The 18288-nt window shown below is 33.0% G+C and overlaps 4 protein-coding genes across 5 annotated transcripts; all 4 read right to left on the bottom strand.

The window, feature by feature from the left end:
• Positions 1–378: 378 nt before the first annotated feature.
• On the bottom strand, positions 379–2463 carry LOC108337801 (salviol synthase). The gene is made up of 2 exons (XM_017574399.2): positions 1326–2463; positions 379–1101 (listed from the first exon to the last, which is right to left on the bottom strand). The coding sequence occupies exons 1-2, from the start codon at positions 2223–2225 to the stop codon at positions 478–480; spliced, it is 1524 nt and encodes a 507-aa protein (XP_017429888.1). The 5' UTR covers positions 2226–2463; the 3' UTR covers positions 379–477.
• A 2282-nt stretch (positions 2464–4745) lies between these two features.
• Positions 4746–8888, bottom strand: LOC108336249 (pentatricopeptide repeat-containing protein At3g06920). The gene is made up of 3 exons (XM_017572633.2): positions 8702–8888; positions 5717–8595; positions 4746–5184 (listed from the first exon to the last, which is right to left on the bottom strand). Exons 1-2 carry the CDS (start codon positions 8724–8726, stop codon positions 5903–5905), a joined length of 2718 nt encoding a protein of 905 aa, XP_017428122.1. The 5' UTR covers positions 8727–8888; the 3' UTR covers positions 4746–5184; positions 5717–5902.
• Positions 8889–10873: 1985 nt separating this feature from the next.
• Positions 10874–14375, bottom strand: LOC108336311 (proteasome subunit beta type-7-B). 2 transcript variants are annotated; one of them, XM_017572724.2, is made up of 9 exons: positions 14221–14375; positions 13905–14065; positions 13036–13177; positions 12797–12893; positions 12647–12716; positions 12443–12547; positions 11890–11988; positions 11709–11796; positions 10874–11065 (listed from the first exon to the last, which is right to left on the bottom strand). In XM_017572724.2, exons 2-9 carry the CDS (start codon positions 14043–14045, stop codon positions 10992–10994), a joined length of 816 nt encoding a protein of 271 aa, XP_017428213.1. In that variant the 5' UTR covers positions 14046–14065; positions 14221–14375; the 3' UTR covers positions 10874–10991. The 2 variants fall into 2 exon arrangements, with proteins under 2 accessions (XP_017428213.1, XP_017428214.1); XM_017572725.2 differs by having other exon boundaries at positions 13905–14097; positions 14221–14337.
• A 633-nt stretch (positions 14376–15008) lies between these two features.
• Positions 15009–16514, bottom strand: LOC108337337 (serine acetyltransferase 1, chloroplastic). Its single transcript, XM_017573839.2, has one exon. The coding sequence runs from the start codon at positions 16317–16319 to the stop codon at positions 15261–15263; it is 1059 nt and encodes a 352-aa protein (XP_017429328.1). The 5' UTR covers positions 16320–16514; the 3' UTR covers positions 15009–15260.
• Positions 16515–18288: the final 1774 nt, after the last annotated feature.

Below are 18288 nucleotides of genomic sequence, written 5' to 3'. Positions count from 1 at the left end.
GATTTTCCATGTTAAAATTTTCAGTGTTAATTTTCTCTTTTTCTACGCTTTTATTTCTACGCTTCCGCATAGTGCTTATTTTGGAGTTCATAGAGGAGGGAACAAACCCCGCTGTTTCTCAACATGCACAACTTTTTAATAAACCTCAAGATAAATAGACAGATAACAAGTATGTTATACACATTTCATCTTTAATAATTATCACTTATTCTTTTTAAAGTGAAAACAACATTAATAATAGTAATTATTTTTGAAAGAATGACTGAGGAATTTAAAGAATAAACCATTATATAAAATTTGAATGTATAATATAGTGTAATGCAGAAGAAGAAAGAGTTAAAATATAAGTTTGTCTGATGTAAAGTGATTAAGATGTGTGATGAAATATTGCAAGTATGAAGATGTTATTAGATGGTTTTGGAACAGTACATGTACAATAGATAACTGAAAGTATGCAACAAACAGAGTGTTCATAACTTAGTTTTTTGCTGAGTGGTGAGAGATAGGAATCAACACCAAATCATGTTTCCTTTTAAGTGCCAACCCAAAGGATTCAGTCATATCAAGGTCTTGAGGCCTATTGATCACTTGAGGCAGCTTCCAATCAAAATGGAAAAGCAAATTTGCAAGTGAAAATTCAACATTGACAATGCCAAGATTGATTCCAGGGCATATCCTCCTTCCAGCTCCAAATGGAATGAACTGAAACTCACCACCTTTGTAATCAATCGAGCTTTCAAGGAACCTTTCAGGATAAAATTTCTCAGCTTCATTCCAGTGATTAGGATCCCTCCCAATGGCCCATGCATTGACAATCACTTTGCTTTTGGCTGGTATTTCATACCCATTGATCTCACATTTCTCACTGCATTCCCTTGGAAGCAGCAATGGAGCAGGTGGATGCAGACGCAATGTTTCTTTGATAACAGCTCTCAAGTACTTCAGCTCATAAATATCTGTTTCATCCACATACCCTTTTCCATCAAAGATTCTTCTTACCTCACTTTGTACTTTCTCCATCTCCTCAGGGTTCTTCATCAGCTCTGACATTACCCAATCCATAATTGTTGATGAAGTGTCGCTTCCAGCACTGAATATGTCCTGAAACAAATATGTTGTGTTACCCTTCTAACAAGTTTAATGATCACCAAAAGTTCATCACAGTCTAATCTATCAGTTTAGCTTAGCTTAAATCACTGTCATATCCGAAAACTTGGACTGTATCATACAATCATCAACTAAACCAGAAAAAAAGAAATCATATGTACAAAATATATGACTTTATATATTGGGAAACTTTTCATAGAGTGTTAACAGAAACATACCAAAAGGGTTGCTTTGACAACAGTGTCTGATAGGGGGTGTTCGAGATCACCATTTTTCTGTAGCCTTAAAAGAACATCAACTAGATCTTCCCTATGTTCTTCACCAAAAGCCCCCAAAGTTTTGTCTCTGTGATCTCTAACAATGTTCTGAAGTACTCTATCCATTCCTTGATGAATCTTCTCAACTCTAGTCCTAATCCCAGTAATAACTTGAAGAAGTCCAATAGAAGGATACAGATCAGAGACAGAAAACCCTCCAACTGTCTCATCGACACCCTTCATATGTTCCTCATAAGCCTCTTGGTCTTCAGATTTTTTACCAAAAAGAATCCGAGATATAAGTCCGTATGACAAAGAATTGATCTTCTCAGTGAGATTAACTGGCGACCCTTCACTCAAAGATATCTCCTTGACAAAATTTGACAACTCTTGTAGCCTGATGGATCTGAAGGATTCAACACGCTTTTGTGTTAGCAGTTCCATGGTGCAAATCTTTCTCATCTGCCTCCAATAAGATCCATAGGGGCTGAAGCTCATGCTCTTAGAGCCATAATTGATAACATCAGCAGCAAGCACACGAGGCCTGTTTGCAAAGATGATATCATGCGTGTTCATCACTTCTTTGGCCATTTCTGCTGAAGATACAACTATGCAGCAAAGTTCACCAAGCTGCATATACATGAGAGGACCATGTTGACGTGCCAATGTTGCTAAGGACGTATGAGTCTGACTTCCAATTTGGTGTATGTTCCCTATGAGGGGTAGCTTCCTTGGCCCTGGTGGCAACAACTTAGAGTTTGAGTTCCTGGTTTTTGATCTCCAAAATATGTTGATTAACATGAACAGTAAGATGAAGAAAGGAAGGATTGTAGATAAGGAAATGTGAAGCTCCAACCCCATGCTAGCGAGTTGGCTCTCAGATTATTCAACCAATGGTTTTCTGAATCAAGATTTATGATCAGGAGAAGAGAAGCAAAAGCTTGAAAAAAACTATGATTTGGTTGGGAACACGTTGAGTATTTAACCAGAAATTCCAAGCATGGTGCTTCATTGGCTAATGACAAAAAACCAGATTGCTGCTGATTAGAAAGAAGGAAACTGATAAGATAAACGGACACCACAAAATTTCAAAAACTGCTGCAAGTACGACTTTTTCCCATACTGAATTTCAAAGGATTTCTATTTATCAGTAAACAGATGAACATTGACTTATGTTAATAAGGTTACCTCAACCTAAAGTAATAGATTTTTTTAAAATTTAAATGTGTAATTTGTGAAGTTTAAAGATTAAAATAATAGTAGTAGATGAAGTTTAAGACTAAATGGCCTATATGATTAAACTCAGGGAATGAGATAGCCTAAATATGAATTTTATTATCCCACCCATCACATAGATGTGAATTTTATTTATTCAATTAATAAATGATAGTTCTTAAAAGGTAAAATTAATATGAAAATACATCATATGATTAAAAAAATTAATATTTAATTAACAATACTTACTTTTGAAGATAGTAGTAAGTTTGATCCGTTACATAAACAATCTTTGATTACTTTTTTTTTAAAAAAAAATGTCTTATCCTTAATAAGTCAACCTCTCTCGAAGAATCAATATTATACCAAGAAATTGGAAAAATATGATTTTGTTTATGAACTTATGAAATATATTCACCAAGTTGTAATCAATGACGCAAGAACGAAAAATGAAAACTCAAAATGCACGAAAGAGTTTATTAATATATATAGTAATCAATAATGTTGTAGTTTGTAAAAAATCATGGAGAAAAAATATTATAATATTCATCTATAGCCATTACTTTTGTTATATTGGCATTATTTTCGTAAAATAAAATAGTTATAGCCATTTGTGTTGCTTTGCACACGTTTTATTTTCCTTAAATGAGTCCTATAGGATGAACAACATTAAAAAAACAGATTATAATTTTATGAAAGTTATTAAAAATTACGATGTAATAAAATGCTAAAACATATACTTGCTTTGTTGACGTTTCGATGGATCAGTAGTTCATCATAATTTTAAATTACTGTAAAAAATAGCTTAATTAAAACTTAATATTTTGTTAATAAAAAAGTAAAGTATAATTTATATGTTAAAATATAAATAAATGTTAACTATAAAATTTCTTTAGCTCAAATTTTAACCAAACGATGTATAGAGTTTGTAAAAATTGTGAGAGCTGTCTGATTAATCACATAATCCTTATAGTTTTATAGTTATTTAAATTAAATAATCCATTTAATATATTATATTTACATATTTAAAAAGAGAAATATATACAAAATTTAAATAAAAATTTAATAGAAGATTATTTTATTAATATTTAAATATTTCATATATACTTTTTCATGTGCTAGTCAATGTTATATCCACTTATAGATTGAATTGAAACAAGAGACTTAGTTTTGCCAATTGAATTTTTTTTTAAAAAAAATGTGAATAGTTGAAATTAGAGCATCGTAGCCATACATATGGAAATCTTAAAAATGCAACTAAACTTAAAAGTATATTATTGCTGAATTTTTGTTGTTTTAAACATATACATTTTTTATTATCGAGCATAAAAGAAAAAAAAAAGACTTACAACATTACTTTATTTTCATTTTTTTCCTTTGCGCTCATGTTCGTATCTCTAGCTTTGTATTTAGTTTCTGGATTAGGATATTGGGAAGAACACTGAAAGAAGTGTAAAAAGGATGAAAAACAAAATCCAAATAGTTGCAGGGATAATGAAAAAAACATTATGGTAGAAAAATTAGAGTGATTATCTTTTATTTCTAAGCCATGTAAGTATTTAATTTATAAAAATATATCATTTAAGAATTAAAAATAATGCTTATGTTTATTTGGGTTCAAATGCTACATAAATTTATTTTATAGAAAACAGCTGCTCAAAAATTTTCAATCATACTATAATCCTGTAATTATTGAACGATGATGAGAATAAAACATTTTTTACTTTATAAAGCATGCTAGTATCATATAATAAACTTCAAAAACAATGTCATGCCGAATTTAAAGAAAAAAATTACTATTATTTAAAATATTAAAATTATATAAAGAGGTATGTATTTTTATTCAAAACATTTTAAATTACAAAAAAGGGTCAAATCAAATGTTATTCTTCAGAGAGAAAAACACATTAAGTTTTTCTAGTGTGATACTAACTAATATAAAAGAAATAGAAAATAATGTATAAACTATTAAAATTTAGTAAGAAAAGTGAAATTAAATATATTAAAAGTATAAATGGTTAAAATTGAAAAAAAAAACTAAACTTAAACATAAAAGAAATCCACTAATAAAGAGAGAAAAAACGAAAAATCAAATGAAACCATCTCATCTCAACCCTAAATTCTAAACAATCATAGATAAGAACATGGTAGTGAAATAGCTCAGGATTAGATCCATAAGCACAGCTTTCTCTTTCATCTTTTTTTTTTTCATTCTCACATTCTTATTTCACCCTTTCTTTCACATCACAGTTTTTATTACATTTTCTCTTTCTACCTTTACACCCTATTTTTTGAGGTGTACATTTATTGGCACCCAGCTCCAAATGTCATTACAACAACTTATCACAACATTGAAATAAATCTCAAATGATTATAAATATATTTTTCATGAAGCTCCAATTACTTTTGTAAGAAAATTTAAAGAGTATGAATTCAAGAGGAGGTGACAGATGAGTGAGACTGGTAAAAAAATGGCCTCCAACTTCCAACTAACCCAGTATAGATAGAACCTGTAGACACTCCATTGCCAGTCAAATTTGAGTTAATATCCTTCCAACAATGGGAAAAAGTTACAGGAGAGAGATATCAATTTGGAACTTTCCCCCTGCAATAAAATTTATAACACATTAAGAATATACCTTGTAGTAAATCATGATTATGTTTTAAAAAGAAATAATAATGAAAGCTCAGAATCCATGGTTTAGAACATTTAACTGTATCCCTTAGTTTACAACATTTATACCCGCACCTCAAACAAGCATCAAAAGCATTAGTTAACAAGGTGATTTGAGAATATGGACATAGCATATCGACCACTGCATGATTATTGTATTGTTTTTAAACATAAAATATATTGCTGAAACATCTATAAGAATCTAAACAATACATTATGCAATATTACAATCTTCCAAACAGATTACAACATGTGGCACATATGTAATCACACAAACAAATGAAGTTATAGACATTCGTTCCAAGAAAAATCATTAAACATGAATATCCGTGTGAATCTGAAACTCATACTAAATATTGGTAAAAGTTAGATTGATGTGTAGCATAAAACAATCAAAACTCATTTACATGAAGCAGTCGGATACTTTGGAATTTGAATAACTATTGAAATTAGTAAGAATTACCTTTTTGAGGCTAGGACCATATACTTTTTCAAAAGAACTGAGGACACAATTTTTGCTGTCTCAGAATTTGCTTAATCAGTGGGAAAAGGGTTATCAACGCAAGCACTTTCTGAGAATACCACCACTTAATTCGGTGTAGAAGCCAGACTTCCGTTCCAGTACCAGTACAATATACACAACCTTTTCTCAAGACAATCTTGTTGCATGTTGAGACTTTGCCATTTCCCTTAAGACAGCACCAACAATCGCTGCCTGCTCAAGGCAATCCACCTTATGCAAAGCATCTAAAAGAACAACACATGTTTTACTATATATACGACATCCTTTAAGTCGAGTTTCCTCAAAAAGTGTATATGCATCCATTGCCTTATTGGCATTGCTTAATCCTTCAATCATAGCATTATAGCAAGCTGAATCAGGTATGCCCCCACTTGACTTAAATCTCACAAAGAGGTCTTTTGCCTCTAGAACGTTCCCAACCCTTGCTAGTCCCGAAATCATGGTGGTGTATGTGATAGTATTGGGTTTTAACCCTTGTTTCTGCATTTCTTGCCAAAACACAAAGGCCTTGTTAAATTTTCTAACCTTACAGAGACCATTTATCATAATGCTGTAAGTTACTTCATTTGGAGGGCATTTCAAGTTTTTCATGTTCTGGAAGCACACAAGAGATTCATCAATTTCCTCAGCTTTCACTAATGCATCAAGTAAGCAGTTCCATGTGTACGTGTTTGGATTCAGACCTTTCTGCATCAACTCCTCCAAAATCAGATATGCTTCGTCAATTCTTCCAACTTTCCCAAACCCATCAACAAGACTACTATAGACCACTACATTCAAATCAACACCTTTTGATTTTGCTTCTTCAAATAACATATATGCTTCATCAAGTCTGTCAATTTTTGCAAGTCCATCAATGACAGAACCATAAGTTACAACTGTTGGTTGGAGACCCTTTGCCTTCATTTCCTCCAGTAACTGGTAAGCTTTGTTGACCTTTCCAGACTTGCAAAATCCATCAATAACAATGTTGTAAGCACGGGTGTCCAAATGTAGTCCTTGCTCCTTCATCTCATAAAACAACTTGTATGTTTCGTTTGAAAATCCTGCTTTCACAAGACCATGAATTAAAATTGAGTAGCTCGGAACATTAGGAGTTAAACCCCGAGCCTTTATTTCTTCAAATAAAGCCCTCCCTTTCTCAATTTCACCAGCTTTGAAAACACAATCCATGTAATTATTAAGGAGCATCAAATCAGGAGAACAGCCCCTATGCATCATCTCTTTATAGATTTTGTGACCATCCTCCTTCCTACCACACTTGAAGAAATTCCTAATAAGAGATGTATACGCCACAGCATCTGGAGTCTGATCAGAATCCAACATCTTTTCATAAAGCAAATAGGCATCATTCACCCTGCCATGTCTGCCTAGGCCATCAATAAGTGAACAAAAAGTTACTGCGTCAGGGCTGCAAACTTTATGGTCCAATTCTAAAAATAAGGAACAAGCTTCATCAAGTTTTTGAGCTTTACATAGTCGATCAATCATAATATTTACAGTCCTGATATTAGGGAATAAGCCAGCCTCTTTCATGGAATCCCGAACTTTCAGAGCAGCTTCATGATCCCCTCCCTTACAAAGCATGTCAACTAAAATATTGTAGGTTGCAAGATTTGGTGCTGCATCTATTTTCATTTCTTCAAAGACTCTAAATGCTTCCTTAACTTCTCCCTTCCTTCCAAGACAAGTCAGAATGCAATTATAGGCAATTACACTCGGTATACATCCTTTTATCTTTTGCCTCTCAAGTAAGCTGTATGCTTTATCAAATTTCCCAACTGAACCATAACCCATTATCATCGTATTATAAGCGTAAACACAAGGGACACTCCTGTTTCTATCAAGTTCTTCAAACAACTCTACAGCTTCATCCAACCTCTCAGCCTTGCAAAGAACCCCTATCATGCTAGTATATGTCACGTCATCAGGTATCAACCCTTGTGATTTCATTTCATGAAAGAATTTCCAGGCCATATCCAACTTACCAACTTTTCCAAAACAGTCAATGCATACATTATAGAGAACAATATCAGCATTAAAGGAGTTACTCTTCATCTCATCCAGCAAGGATAGAGCAGCATCAATGCGGCCATCCCTGGCAAATGCACGAATAAGTGTGGTAAACAAATGTACGCTTACCTCATAACCTATTTCCTGCATTTGATGCAAGAGGGTGAGCATGAGATCAGCTTCATGAGCCGCAGAAAGAGCACCAATCAGTGTAGTATAAGCCGAACATGCAGGGCGAAACTTGAACTTCCTCATAGTTTCAATAACACCAAAAGCTTCTCTTAGCTTCCGACACTTGATAAAACTAGAAACCAACTCGATACAAGTATAATCTGAGGGTCCAAATCCAGCTTGACCCATTTCTTCAAGAATCTGTTGCAAGTAGTCCAAATTTCTTGTCCTTGCCATGAGCATGAGAAGTGCGTTGTACACTTCAGGGCAACGCAGCCGTTCAGTCTTTCTCTCCGCCCACCTAAAATACTGCAATGCCACCTTCACATGCTTCAACCTCCTTATTACTCCAACTACCAATTCTGGTTGAGGCATGTCATCAAACGTGTTGAGGGCGTCCTCAAGGGCAGGTCCCCAAGGACCAGTGTCCAAGACCCGGCATACATCATGCACCGTCTTTCTCATGCCCTCCGATTTCAATGCATCGTCTTGGGAATGGGAGGTATCATGCATAAAGGAATTAACTTTAGCTTTCCCATACAGTTCAGACGAAGACCCATTTGAAAAGGAGGATGAAAACTTGCAAGACAAAGGGTCTATTTTCCCACATTTAAGAGCAAACCGAAACTTTAGAACTGCAACCAAAAAATAAAAAACAGATTACAAAAGGCAACCGTGAAACGGATATACATATGATACTAAGAACGCAATTATTTAAGGGGAAGAAACAAAAAAGACGACCTTGGGCCCTTGAGAGAATCTTCATGAGCTCACACACTTCAAATCTGAAATGATTGATACGATCAAAGCAATTGGAGAGAAACAGGGTAGACCATGAACACCTGTATATTAGTTGTAGAGTTGAAAGTGAACAAACAAACGAGTCATACGAACCAGTTCTTGTTTGTATTGTAACGTGCTTTTTCTTTTCTTTTCTCTCCTGCTAAAATTAACTGATTCTGAGTTATAGTAAAAAATATTAAAATGACTCTTTTCTTCCTTATAAATCTTTTTCCTACACATATTAATGCCGTATTTAATTTCAGAAACACAGCTTATATGCATAGGTTGAAAATTATATCGATTTCAACCGTAAATTATTATATAATAAATTTATTAATTTTACAATGAATATTTTTAATTGTTTGCTCATAGTAATTTTAGGTAATTGATAGAATAAAATTATTTTATATTTACAGTGCATGATTTGTGTTCATAACACAAGTGATAATATTAGTAAATTATAGTTTAAATTAATATTAATTTTTTTTAATTAAATATTCAACTGAAATATATTCGTTTCTTAATTAATCCTCAAGTTATAATGGTATGAGGTTTGGAAATATTTATTAATTATCATTGATATAATGTGGATTATTGTTTACAAATTCAAAACACAATTTTGATTTATATTTAATTTGACATATAACCTTAACAGAAGCATTGATTTCGCAGTTCACTACGTGATGCGCTAAAGTGAGTTCTAATTTTTATTTACAAAATTTTAGTCTTTCTATTTTTTAAAGTTGTGATTTTACTGTTTATATTATCCAATATATCCAAACAAATGTTAACTTTCATGTTATAAAGAGAAGTGTAGACAAATATAACATTTACACCACCTACGTATTTATTAGTACAACAAAACTATTACATATAATTTCTTTTCCATTAATACTATTATTTTAATACTAATATTGTTTGCAAAACTTAATGTTGTCTAAATAATTTTTAAAAAATAATAATATATTTTAAATGGATAATCCAAAAATTAATATTAAATCGAGTTACAACGTTACTAGTATTATGAATTGTATCATTCAAATTATCTTAATGTTATCAGATGTGTATGTCAATATTAGACACAATATTTTAACATTTGAGTTAGTATAAAAAAAATTGCATTGCTTTTGTTTACACCGTAGGAAACCAAAAGAAATATAGAAAAAAAAAGTTTTAATAAATAGTTTAACTTAAAAAGTTGCCTTATTCATTGTTTCATAAGCAAACTGGGCTATTGAACTTAATTTAATATATTAATTATTATATGAAATTAGCATATGATAATAATATGTTGAAATTAATACATATACTAACAGGTAGATAAATATAATATCCTTACCTTTCACAATCCAAGTTTAGACGAAAGCCAACAACCTTAGAAATGTTTACCATATCAAGTGCCTTTTAACAGAAAAAATCCCATAATTCAAACCCAAGCCATGTGGAGCTGAAAGATGAGACCAATGATCTCTTTACTACTATGTTATTCACACTACACTGTTAAAAAAAGAAAAAGACAATAATATGTTAATATAGAATTTTTGACAATATTTTGATCCAATAGATATCATTTTTTTATTAGATTTAAAATATGTCAATACAATAACACGTAAATAATGAACTAATAAAAAAAATAACATATATATTGTATCAAAATATTATTAAAAAATTTGTGTAAGATATCGTTTTTCTAAAAAAAAAATAGTAACTTATCGACTCATTCTTTCACCAAAACAACACAAATTATCTTCAAAGAATTTAACGAGGATGACGACACTGGAAATTAATTAAATAACTACACTGGTATACATTGAATGGAATTTATTTGATGGCCAAGATCAATCAATCATGTCTTGTGGTATAAGTTTGCTAACAAAGTTAATCTCGTTAGACAGTTATTTACAAAAGATTGATTCCTTATGGTATAAGTTTACTAACAAAGTTAATCTCGTTAGACACCGTTTGGCATATAAAAAAACGTGAAAAATAAAAAAGAAACATTTTTCATCATTTAAGTTGTATAGACCTATTCGGTGCTTATTTGCTTCTATTTGAAGTTTTGTTAATGAGCATTTTCTCGCGACAATCTAACCAACTGGAGATTTGACCAAATAACTTGCAACAATCTAATTAAAATTCAAATAACTTTTGGTAATAAAAGAAAAAGTTCTGACAGTACAATAATTAAATATCACAGCCATTGACTAAGTTTTCATACTCAAACACCAACTATTTTTTGGGAAGATCGCTACTCTTCCATAGCATCCCCTTCAATCACTTCAACCTTCTCCTTCAACGGGGTAATTTTTGTTAAGAGGACCTCTGCAATGAAGAATTTATATTTAGTGCACTACAGGAATATATTCCATATTTTCTAATCTAATTGAAGAAAAAATGAAGCAGAATAAGGATGTGCAGTCAGACAAAGAAAACTCAGGCCATTCATTGTTTTACTATCTTCTCAAACCCTCAGAAGCTATCCTAACTGATTCCATTCTCTGCTACTTTTCTAACACATACACATACTGGTTGTCAAACTGTAAATGCTCATAATCCTTAACCATCGCATTTTTCCCTTGCCCTCCACATATGGCCTTAGTATCTGTTACCATTCCGTCCTAACATATATCCAGCTATTAGGTACCTTACATTCATTAATTCGAAAAACATGTACATCAAATTCACAATTCCGTCTATTTAAAGAAATAGCAACAGAAGATGCTGTTCACATAATGTTAACTCATCAGTTCAAGAAGATGGTTCAAATTGGACTTACAAGGCGGCAAAATGCAAATTACTAGAATTTGAAAGGAAATTGTAAAACTTCAGCTATTATCTAAGTTATAATACTTCATAACACTATATTCCCAAAATACAATTTTCACATGGTGAGAGACAATGTCATACTAGACTACAAACCATTGACAGTTTACACAATACTATGCAAAACCATAGAGTTACAAACCTGTCTTTTTGGGGAACTCAAAGCCTTTTGGATTGACATAGGTACGTGGATTTGGTAGAAGGTGGTTCCTGAGATATTCCTTCTGTCCCTGTGAAGCATTAGTGAAGAAATTGCATAGAAATTTAAGTTAGATGGCTCTCCTCAAAGAACAAACTGCAGAATTGGGCATGATGGCACTAACCTTAGTTATCACACAAACATCAACGTTACTTCCACTTCCCAAGTCATTAAAAATACCAGCACAAATTGCCTCAACAACTATCTTTATGCCTTCATCCCTCTACACCACATCAAAAAGTTCATATCAAATTAAAATTTCTACTAGGTTTCAGCATTTTGACATTATAATTTAAAAACATAACCAGTATCAATTATCGATTATAATAAATACAAGAGCAATTTCACATTTAGAATTGAAATTGACATATTTGCTTCATATCACTCCATTGAAATGATTATAAATTAAACAACTTCTTGACAGAACGCAATCAAACCAGTGTTACCAATGGCAGAAGGCCAGAACTCCCACATACAAACATGTTATTGTGGTCTAAGGAGCTGTCATAGCAGACCTCCCTTCACAAATTGCCTATGGCAGTTGGAAAAAATATCCATCTCACTATTCCACCGTGGCACCACCACCTAACGAAAATATACCAAATGCACTCCTCTAACAAAAGGTGTTGTTCCAAAAAATACTACAGCAAATTATGTTCCTTGATATGCTTACTTACACTCAAACTTTCCTTGTACTTGGATTCAAATACAGACATTGCAGCAAGTGAACCTGATCCCATTGTTGCAAATGGGAGAGTGTCAGTAGACCCATGAGGATAAATCTGTAAAACAAGTCATCAAAGGTAATGAGAAGTTGAACTATAGGTATTCAAAACAAGGAAACTTGAGTATAACAGAAAATTTTTAAGCAATGAACTAACTGTATGCAAATGAGGTCCAGTGATATCAACCCCACCAAGCACTAAAGCAGCTGAGACATGACCTTGATAACTGCACAATGGTTTAAATGAGTCAGATCCAGTGGCTGATAGAGAGAAAATTTACCTGGTGAACAAGTTCTGAAACTCAACTTGAATAGGTGTTTTTTAAGAAGGGTCAGAGCCGTAACAACTCGTGATTCTCGACCAGTGTGATAACGATGTAGTTGCAGCTGTGAGCTAACCATGTCTACAGTAAATAACAAACTTCTCATTTTCAACTGTTCTACTATACTAATAACATCAAGCAAAAACTAAAGATGATCCATATGCAACTACCCCTAAGGCATAACGCAAAAAATGTGTAAGAAAGATGGATTTAAAACAAATACCTGTTACAGCCTCTGTATCAGCAGCGGTGCCTGCTCCACAGCAATATATGTTGGGTGCCATATAATGAATTTTCTCACAGTTTTTATCAGCAACTATAGGACCTTCAGTTGCTCTAGTATCAGCTCCAAGAATGACTCCATCCTGGGGCAAATTTATTACATGGGAAATTCAACTTTGGATTATAATATACAAATTAAACATTAAAATACAAACATGCAATCAACATATGAAGTCCCAAAACACTGTTTGGATTAAATGACATAGTCATGAACATTCATTATTATAAGCACAAATACCAAATGGTACAATTCCCAGTCAGTGGACCGTTACACAAGAAAGTAGTCTTTACCCTGTAGAAGGAGAAACTCAATTTCAAATTTATAATACGAAATGTTCATATTAAACCTAGGCTATAACACTAAAATCACAGCCTCATAGATTGTACCTCAGCTAGGTGGAACAATTTTGACAAGAAAAGCTATAGTAACCCACTCAACACCCACCTTTGAGTTCAATATAATTAGCTGTTCTTAAAGTAGCCACTTATATGTTACAAATTTCGTAAATCAATGCAGGAGCCTTATGATATTACTTCTTGCCAACTGTTTCTAAATGCCACGCAAACCAACCAGCGAAAATCATCCATATACCCAAGAACAATGATTCCACATCCTGGACCGGTGAATCTATAGAAACCCACTCGCAATCTCAGTTTATAAAGTCACAATAAATAAAGAAGCAAAGAAAAAAGTGAACACAAACCCTTCCGGAGAACAAGTAAACCTAAAAAAACAAATAAAACACAGCGACGAAGAAATGCATCACAACAGTAGCACGACACCAGACAGAAGAGTGAATGATTCCAAACCTGAAAAACTAAACCGACAATAGTGGTCCCAGTTTTCAAGAAGGTTGGGGCCTTGAGACCCTTGCTTTCAAGCATTGCATTTCTTCGGCATAGATCAAAGCTGAAGCCACCCTTGGGAGGAAGATCCAATGACGGAGACATGTTCCAAATGCGAATCGATCCTGCAGGACCAAGTCAGCAGAACATGAAGTAACTGTTCCCAATTCAGCAAAAAAAGAAGATAAAAACGCGCGTTCTGGAAACCTAGGTCTTTGAATTGAGAAGAGAGAAAGAGAAAAGAGAAACGAAAAACAAAGTAAGATGAAACGATACTCACAATAAGGAACTGCACAGGTTTTTCAGATGAACGGTGAATATCAGAAGAAGCTCTTCTTCCGCCGTATGGAAATTTATGAAGGAGTCCAGTGTCTACCAAGGCAGTTCTTAGTTTGGGTCCATCATGCTCCCTTTTCATCTGCACCGTCAGATTTAATCTGAAACGATCAATGGCTGAGATGAATCTAGCTAACTTGTACAATGGGTTACTCGACAGCTTGATATTATTTTTTATCGTTAATTCTACTCTTACTTCTTTATATTATTTTTCATTTTTCATGTGTAGATTAGTAATATATATATATAAAAATATTATTATAATACAATTTTATTGTTTATCTTTATTAAGTATAATACAATTTTGATGGTTTTTTAAATAAATATTTATATTTTTTTAATTTATTATCATAAAAGCAATTTTATTATTATAATTATATAAAGATATTTCATTTACTATAATATAATAATTTAATAATATTATGAGTAAATTTTAGTTATTATTATTTTAATCATTATTCTTTCTTCAATTTGTGAATTATAAAGAATCTCATAACATTAGGTAACAATTGTTCTTTTAGCTGTAACTGAAATAAGAAAAGACTATCCATTTATCTTAACCATTTTGCATTCCCCAAAAAACTTGTAGTTATACTTCATCTTATTACTTCAGAGTAGCAAGCAAGAGGCTAGAATGTACAACAACCATGTGTTACTTGTCCAATACATATGCTGTTGCATGCATCAAATCCTTTTACCAGACTTAGTAAATGCCAATAGTATAAAGGAAAATGAAAACAATAGTAGTGAAATTCACATATACTGATAACACAAGCATACATACATACATGAGTATAACTGTTGAGCATACACAACATCCTGTAATCAAGGCAACTCTCATTGTTATTTTCGTTCCTATTATTATCAGTAGGAGAACATGAATTCTCTCTTAACAAACAAGAGCCACCCCAATCAATCATAATCATTTCTAAACTCAAAATTCCAAAGCATGCTTGAGGAATACACTACATTACACTTCAAGGTCTAAACACAATAATCATAGAAGTCAGAAATATGTGAAGTATGGTCCATGGTTAAGCTGGGAATCTTATCCAACTTAACAGGGTTGTTCTTTCCTCCTACCAGCTTAGCAGGGTTACCAACAACTGTAGTCCTAGGAGGAACATCCTTAATGACAACTGAACCAGCACCGATCTTTGCCCCTTCACCAACCTTAATATTCCCCAAAATACAAGTTCCAGCACCTATCAGAACCCCATCACCAATTTTTGGGTGCCTGTCTCCACAAACCTTACCAGTCCCTCCCAATGTCACACTATGCAGAATTGACACATTGTTCCCTATCACAGCCGTCTCTCCCACCACAATCCCAGTTGCATGATCCAGCAAAATCCCACTTCCAATCTTTGCCCCCGGATGAATATCCACCGCAAAAACCTCAGAAACCCGGTTCTGAATCATGACAGCAAGAACCTTCCTCCTCTGCAGCCACAGTTTGTGAGCCACCCTGTGAGCTTGACATGCCAGAAAGCCTTTGAAATTCAAGAAGCAGTGCACGAGGTTCAGGCATGCCGGGTCTCTCTCCTTAACTGCAATCAGATCACTCTTCACAGCAGCCATGATGGCTTCATCAGTTTCCAAAACCGTGACAAAAAGATCAGAAAGGGTGCTGCAAGGAAGAGATGCATTGCTGAGTTTGACGGCAAGGTGATTGGCCAACGCCGTTTCTAATGATTTGTGAGAGAGAATGGAAGTGTTGTAGTAACCTGACAAGATGGGTTCCACAGTGACATCAAATCTTGCTTCATCCTTCATTTTCATCCAGACATCGCGGTCAGCAACTTCGACATGTTCAATTTGTTCTACAGAGGAACCACTGTGCAAGGTGCTGGCTTTGTGTCTGCAAAAGGGTGAGGAGGGGTTGAAACTGGGTTTGAAGCTTTTGGGGTAACCCCACCAACGATGATGGGTTTGGAACACTTGTTTTGGTGATGGAGTGAAAAGGGTGGAATGGAAATGGCTAACAAAAAAGAGGGACACTTGTTTTGGTGTTGAACTCAGAAGGGAGTGCCTTCTCAACATGATTTTGAGGCAAAATTGAATGGTTTGATGGAAAATGTTATGTGATTGTGATCTGTGACTTGAAGCAAAAGCTTTAAGGTTCAGAAGAGCAGATTCCACATCCCAATTTCACTGAATGATGAACTTTGAAGAGAGAGACATAACAAAAGAATAAGTACTTGAATCATTGGTGGATTTGTCAAACATAGATTTTAGTGTTCTTCAGTGTAATAATAATACCCTTTGGATGCACCACACATTCAAAAAAGTTTATGTTTTTTAATTTAATAAACCAATATCTTTTATGTTATAATAATCAACCAATCAATTTAAATAATTCATTTATCGACTTACTCTAAAAAAATAAATCTAGCTACATGTGAATGTAATTTGGTTTAATATTAAATATAGCAAAATATTTAACTCTGAATTGTGTGTGGCAATATCTATTTTATATCATATATCAAGTCTTTATGCTTTTTTTAAGTTGTTTTTGAATGACATGACAAAACTAAACTGTTTGTGAAAAATGGAGAATCTTTCGGGTATGGTGGATAAAAAAATATTTTTAAAAAGTTGCATATTTTAAAGCTATTTTTGCATTATTGGCATTGTACAGTGAAGGGATTATAAAATTAAAATTTCTTTTGGACCGAACATGGAAGAGAAGACATAATTGTCTTGATCCTTGGCGGCTGGTTTCACATATAGAAGTTTGATTGTACTTTTATTTCTCATATTTTAATTTATTCAAGATTTTAACTCCTGTCATGTTTTTTTATTTGGTTTACTCTTAGTTCTTAAAATTAAGTTTTTCAAAGTATTTTATAGTTCATTACTGAAGATATAGCATAAATATGACATTGATAAAGAATAATAATTAATGCATATTAATTAAAAATGTATTAGTCATTTTGTTGTTTGTTTAAATATTATATTTATTTGTCTGGAAAAACTTATTCTAGTTATAAACCATTGCGATAACATTTATTATTATATATAATTTATTATTTAAATATTTTTTTTCAGTTTTCCCAAATACACTCTTTAGAATTCAAGTTATGTTGTCAGTAATTTGCATAATTTTATTTTATCCATTATTTTATATTTTCCCTTTATGGGCCAAACTTATAATGTCCCACTTGGTGGATCCAGGTCCAAATAAATCTGGCCCAACCGAGCATAACACTACAAAATAAATAAGAGAATTGTTTCATGCACCCATCAAAATTCTTCCTGTACCCCATAATATAAGGAAGGGTTAAATATGTTTTTATCCCTAAATTATAGGTCGTTTTTGGTTTTCGTTCCTCTTTTAAAATAAGGTACAATTTGGTCCTCATTCTTTTCGAAACTTTAGTTTTAGTCATCGAAACTTTGGTTTTATTCCTCGAAAACTAACCTCGAAAACTACCAAATTTTTAATAGTGTTAGCTTTCGATGACTAAAACCAAAGTTTCGAAAAGAATTATGACCAAATTGTACCTTATTTTGAAAAAGAGACGAAAACCAAAAACGACGAATAGTTTAGGGACTAAAAACATATTGGGAGTTGCTCCCTCCACCCCCACACATCTCTTCCTCCACCTCCCCAATTTTCTAAAATGCCAATTATATCCTTCTAAAATGACAATTATATCCTCAAAAGTTAAAATGGAGTAAAAAATATACAGCATTATACAATGCAGCAGAAAGCCTCTGTATAATAGACTCCAGTTTAGAATAAACGCTACAAGTAACCCATTAAAACAGATGGCCATGAATGCTATAGTCTTAAGAGAATATAACAATGCGACCTTTTTTTTCCATTTCTAGCATTTACCCTTCACCCAGTCACAGAACCAAGGATATGTAGAAGGATATATAGCAAATGATGGTAGATTGCGTAACTAAAATAACGCTTGCTATCTACAATAGAATATTTACCATCATCTTCATATTTCTGTAAAACCATAGACGTTTCAATCAAAGAACAGTGACAGATATTTTC

This window comes from Vigna angularis, chromosome 7 (genome assembly GCF_016808095.1).
Source record: "Vigna angularis cultivar LongXiaoDou No.4 chromosome 7, ASM1680809v1, whole genome shotgun sequence".
Taxonomy (NCBI): Eukaryota; Viridiplantae; Streptophyta; class Magnoliopsida; order Fabales; family Fabaceae; genus Vigna; species Vigna angularis.
The sequence above is the reverse complement of the archived record's forward strand: the minus strand, read 5'-3'. Positions and strand labels throughout refer to the sequence as shown.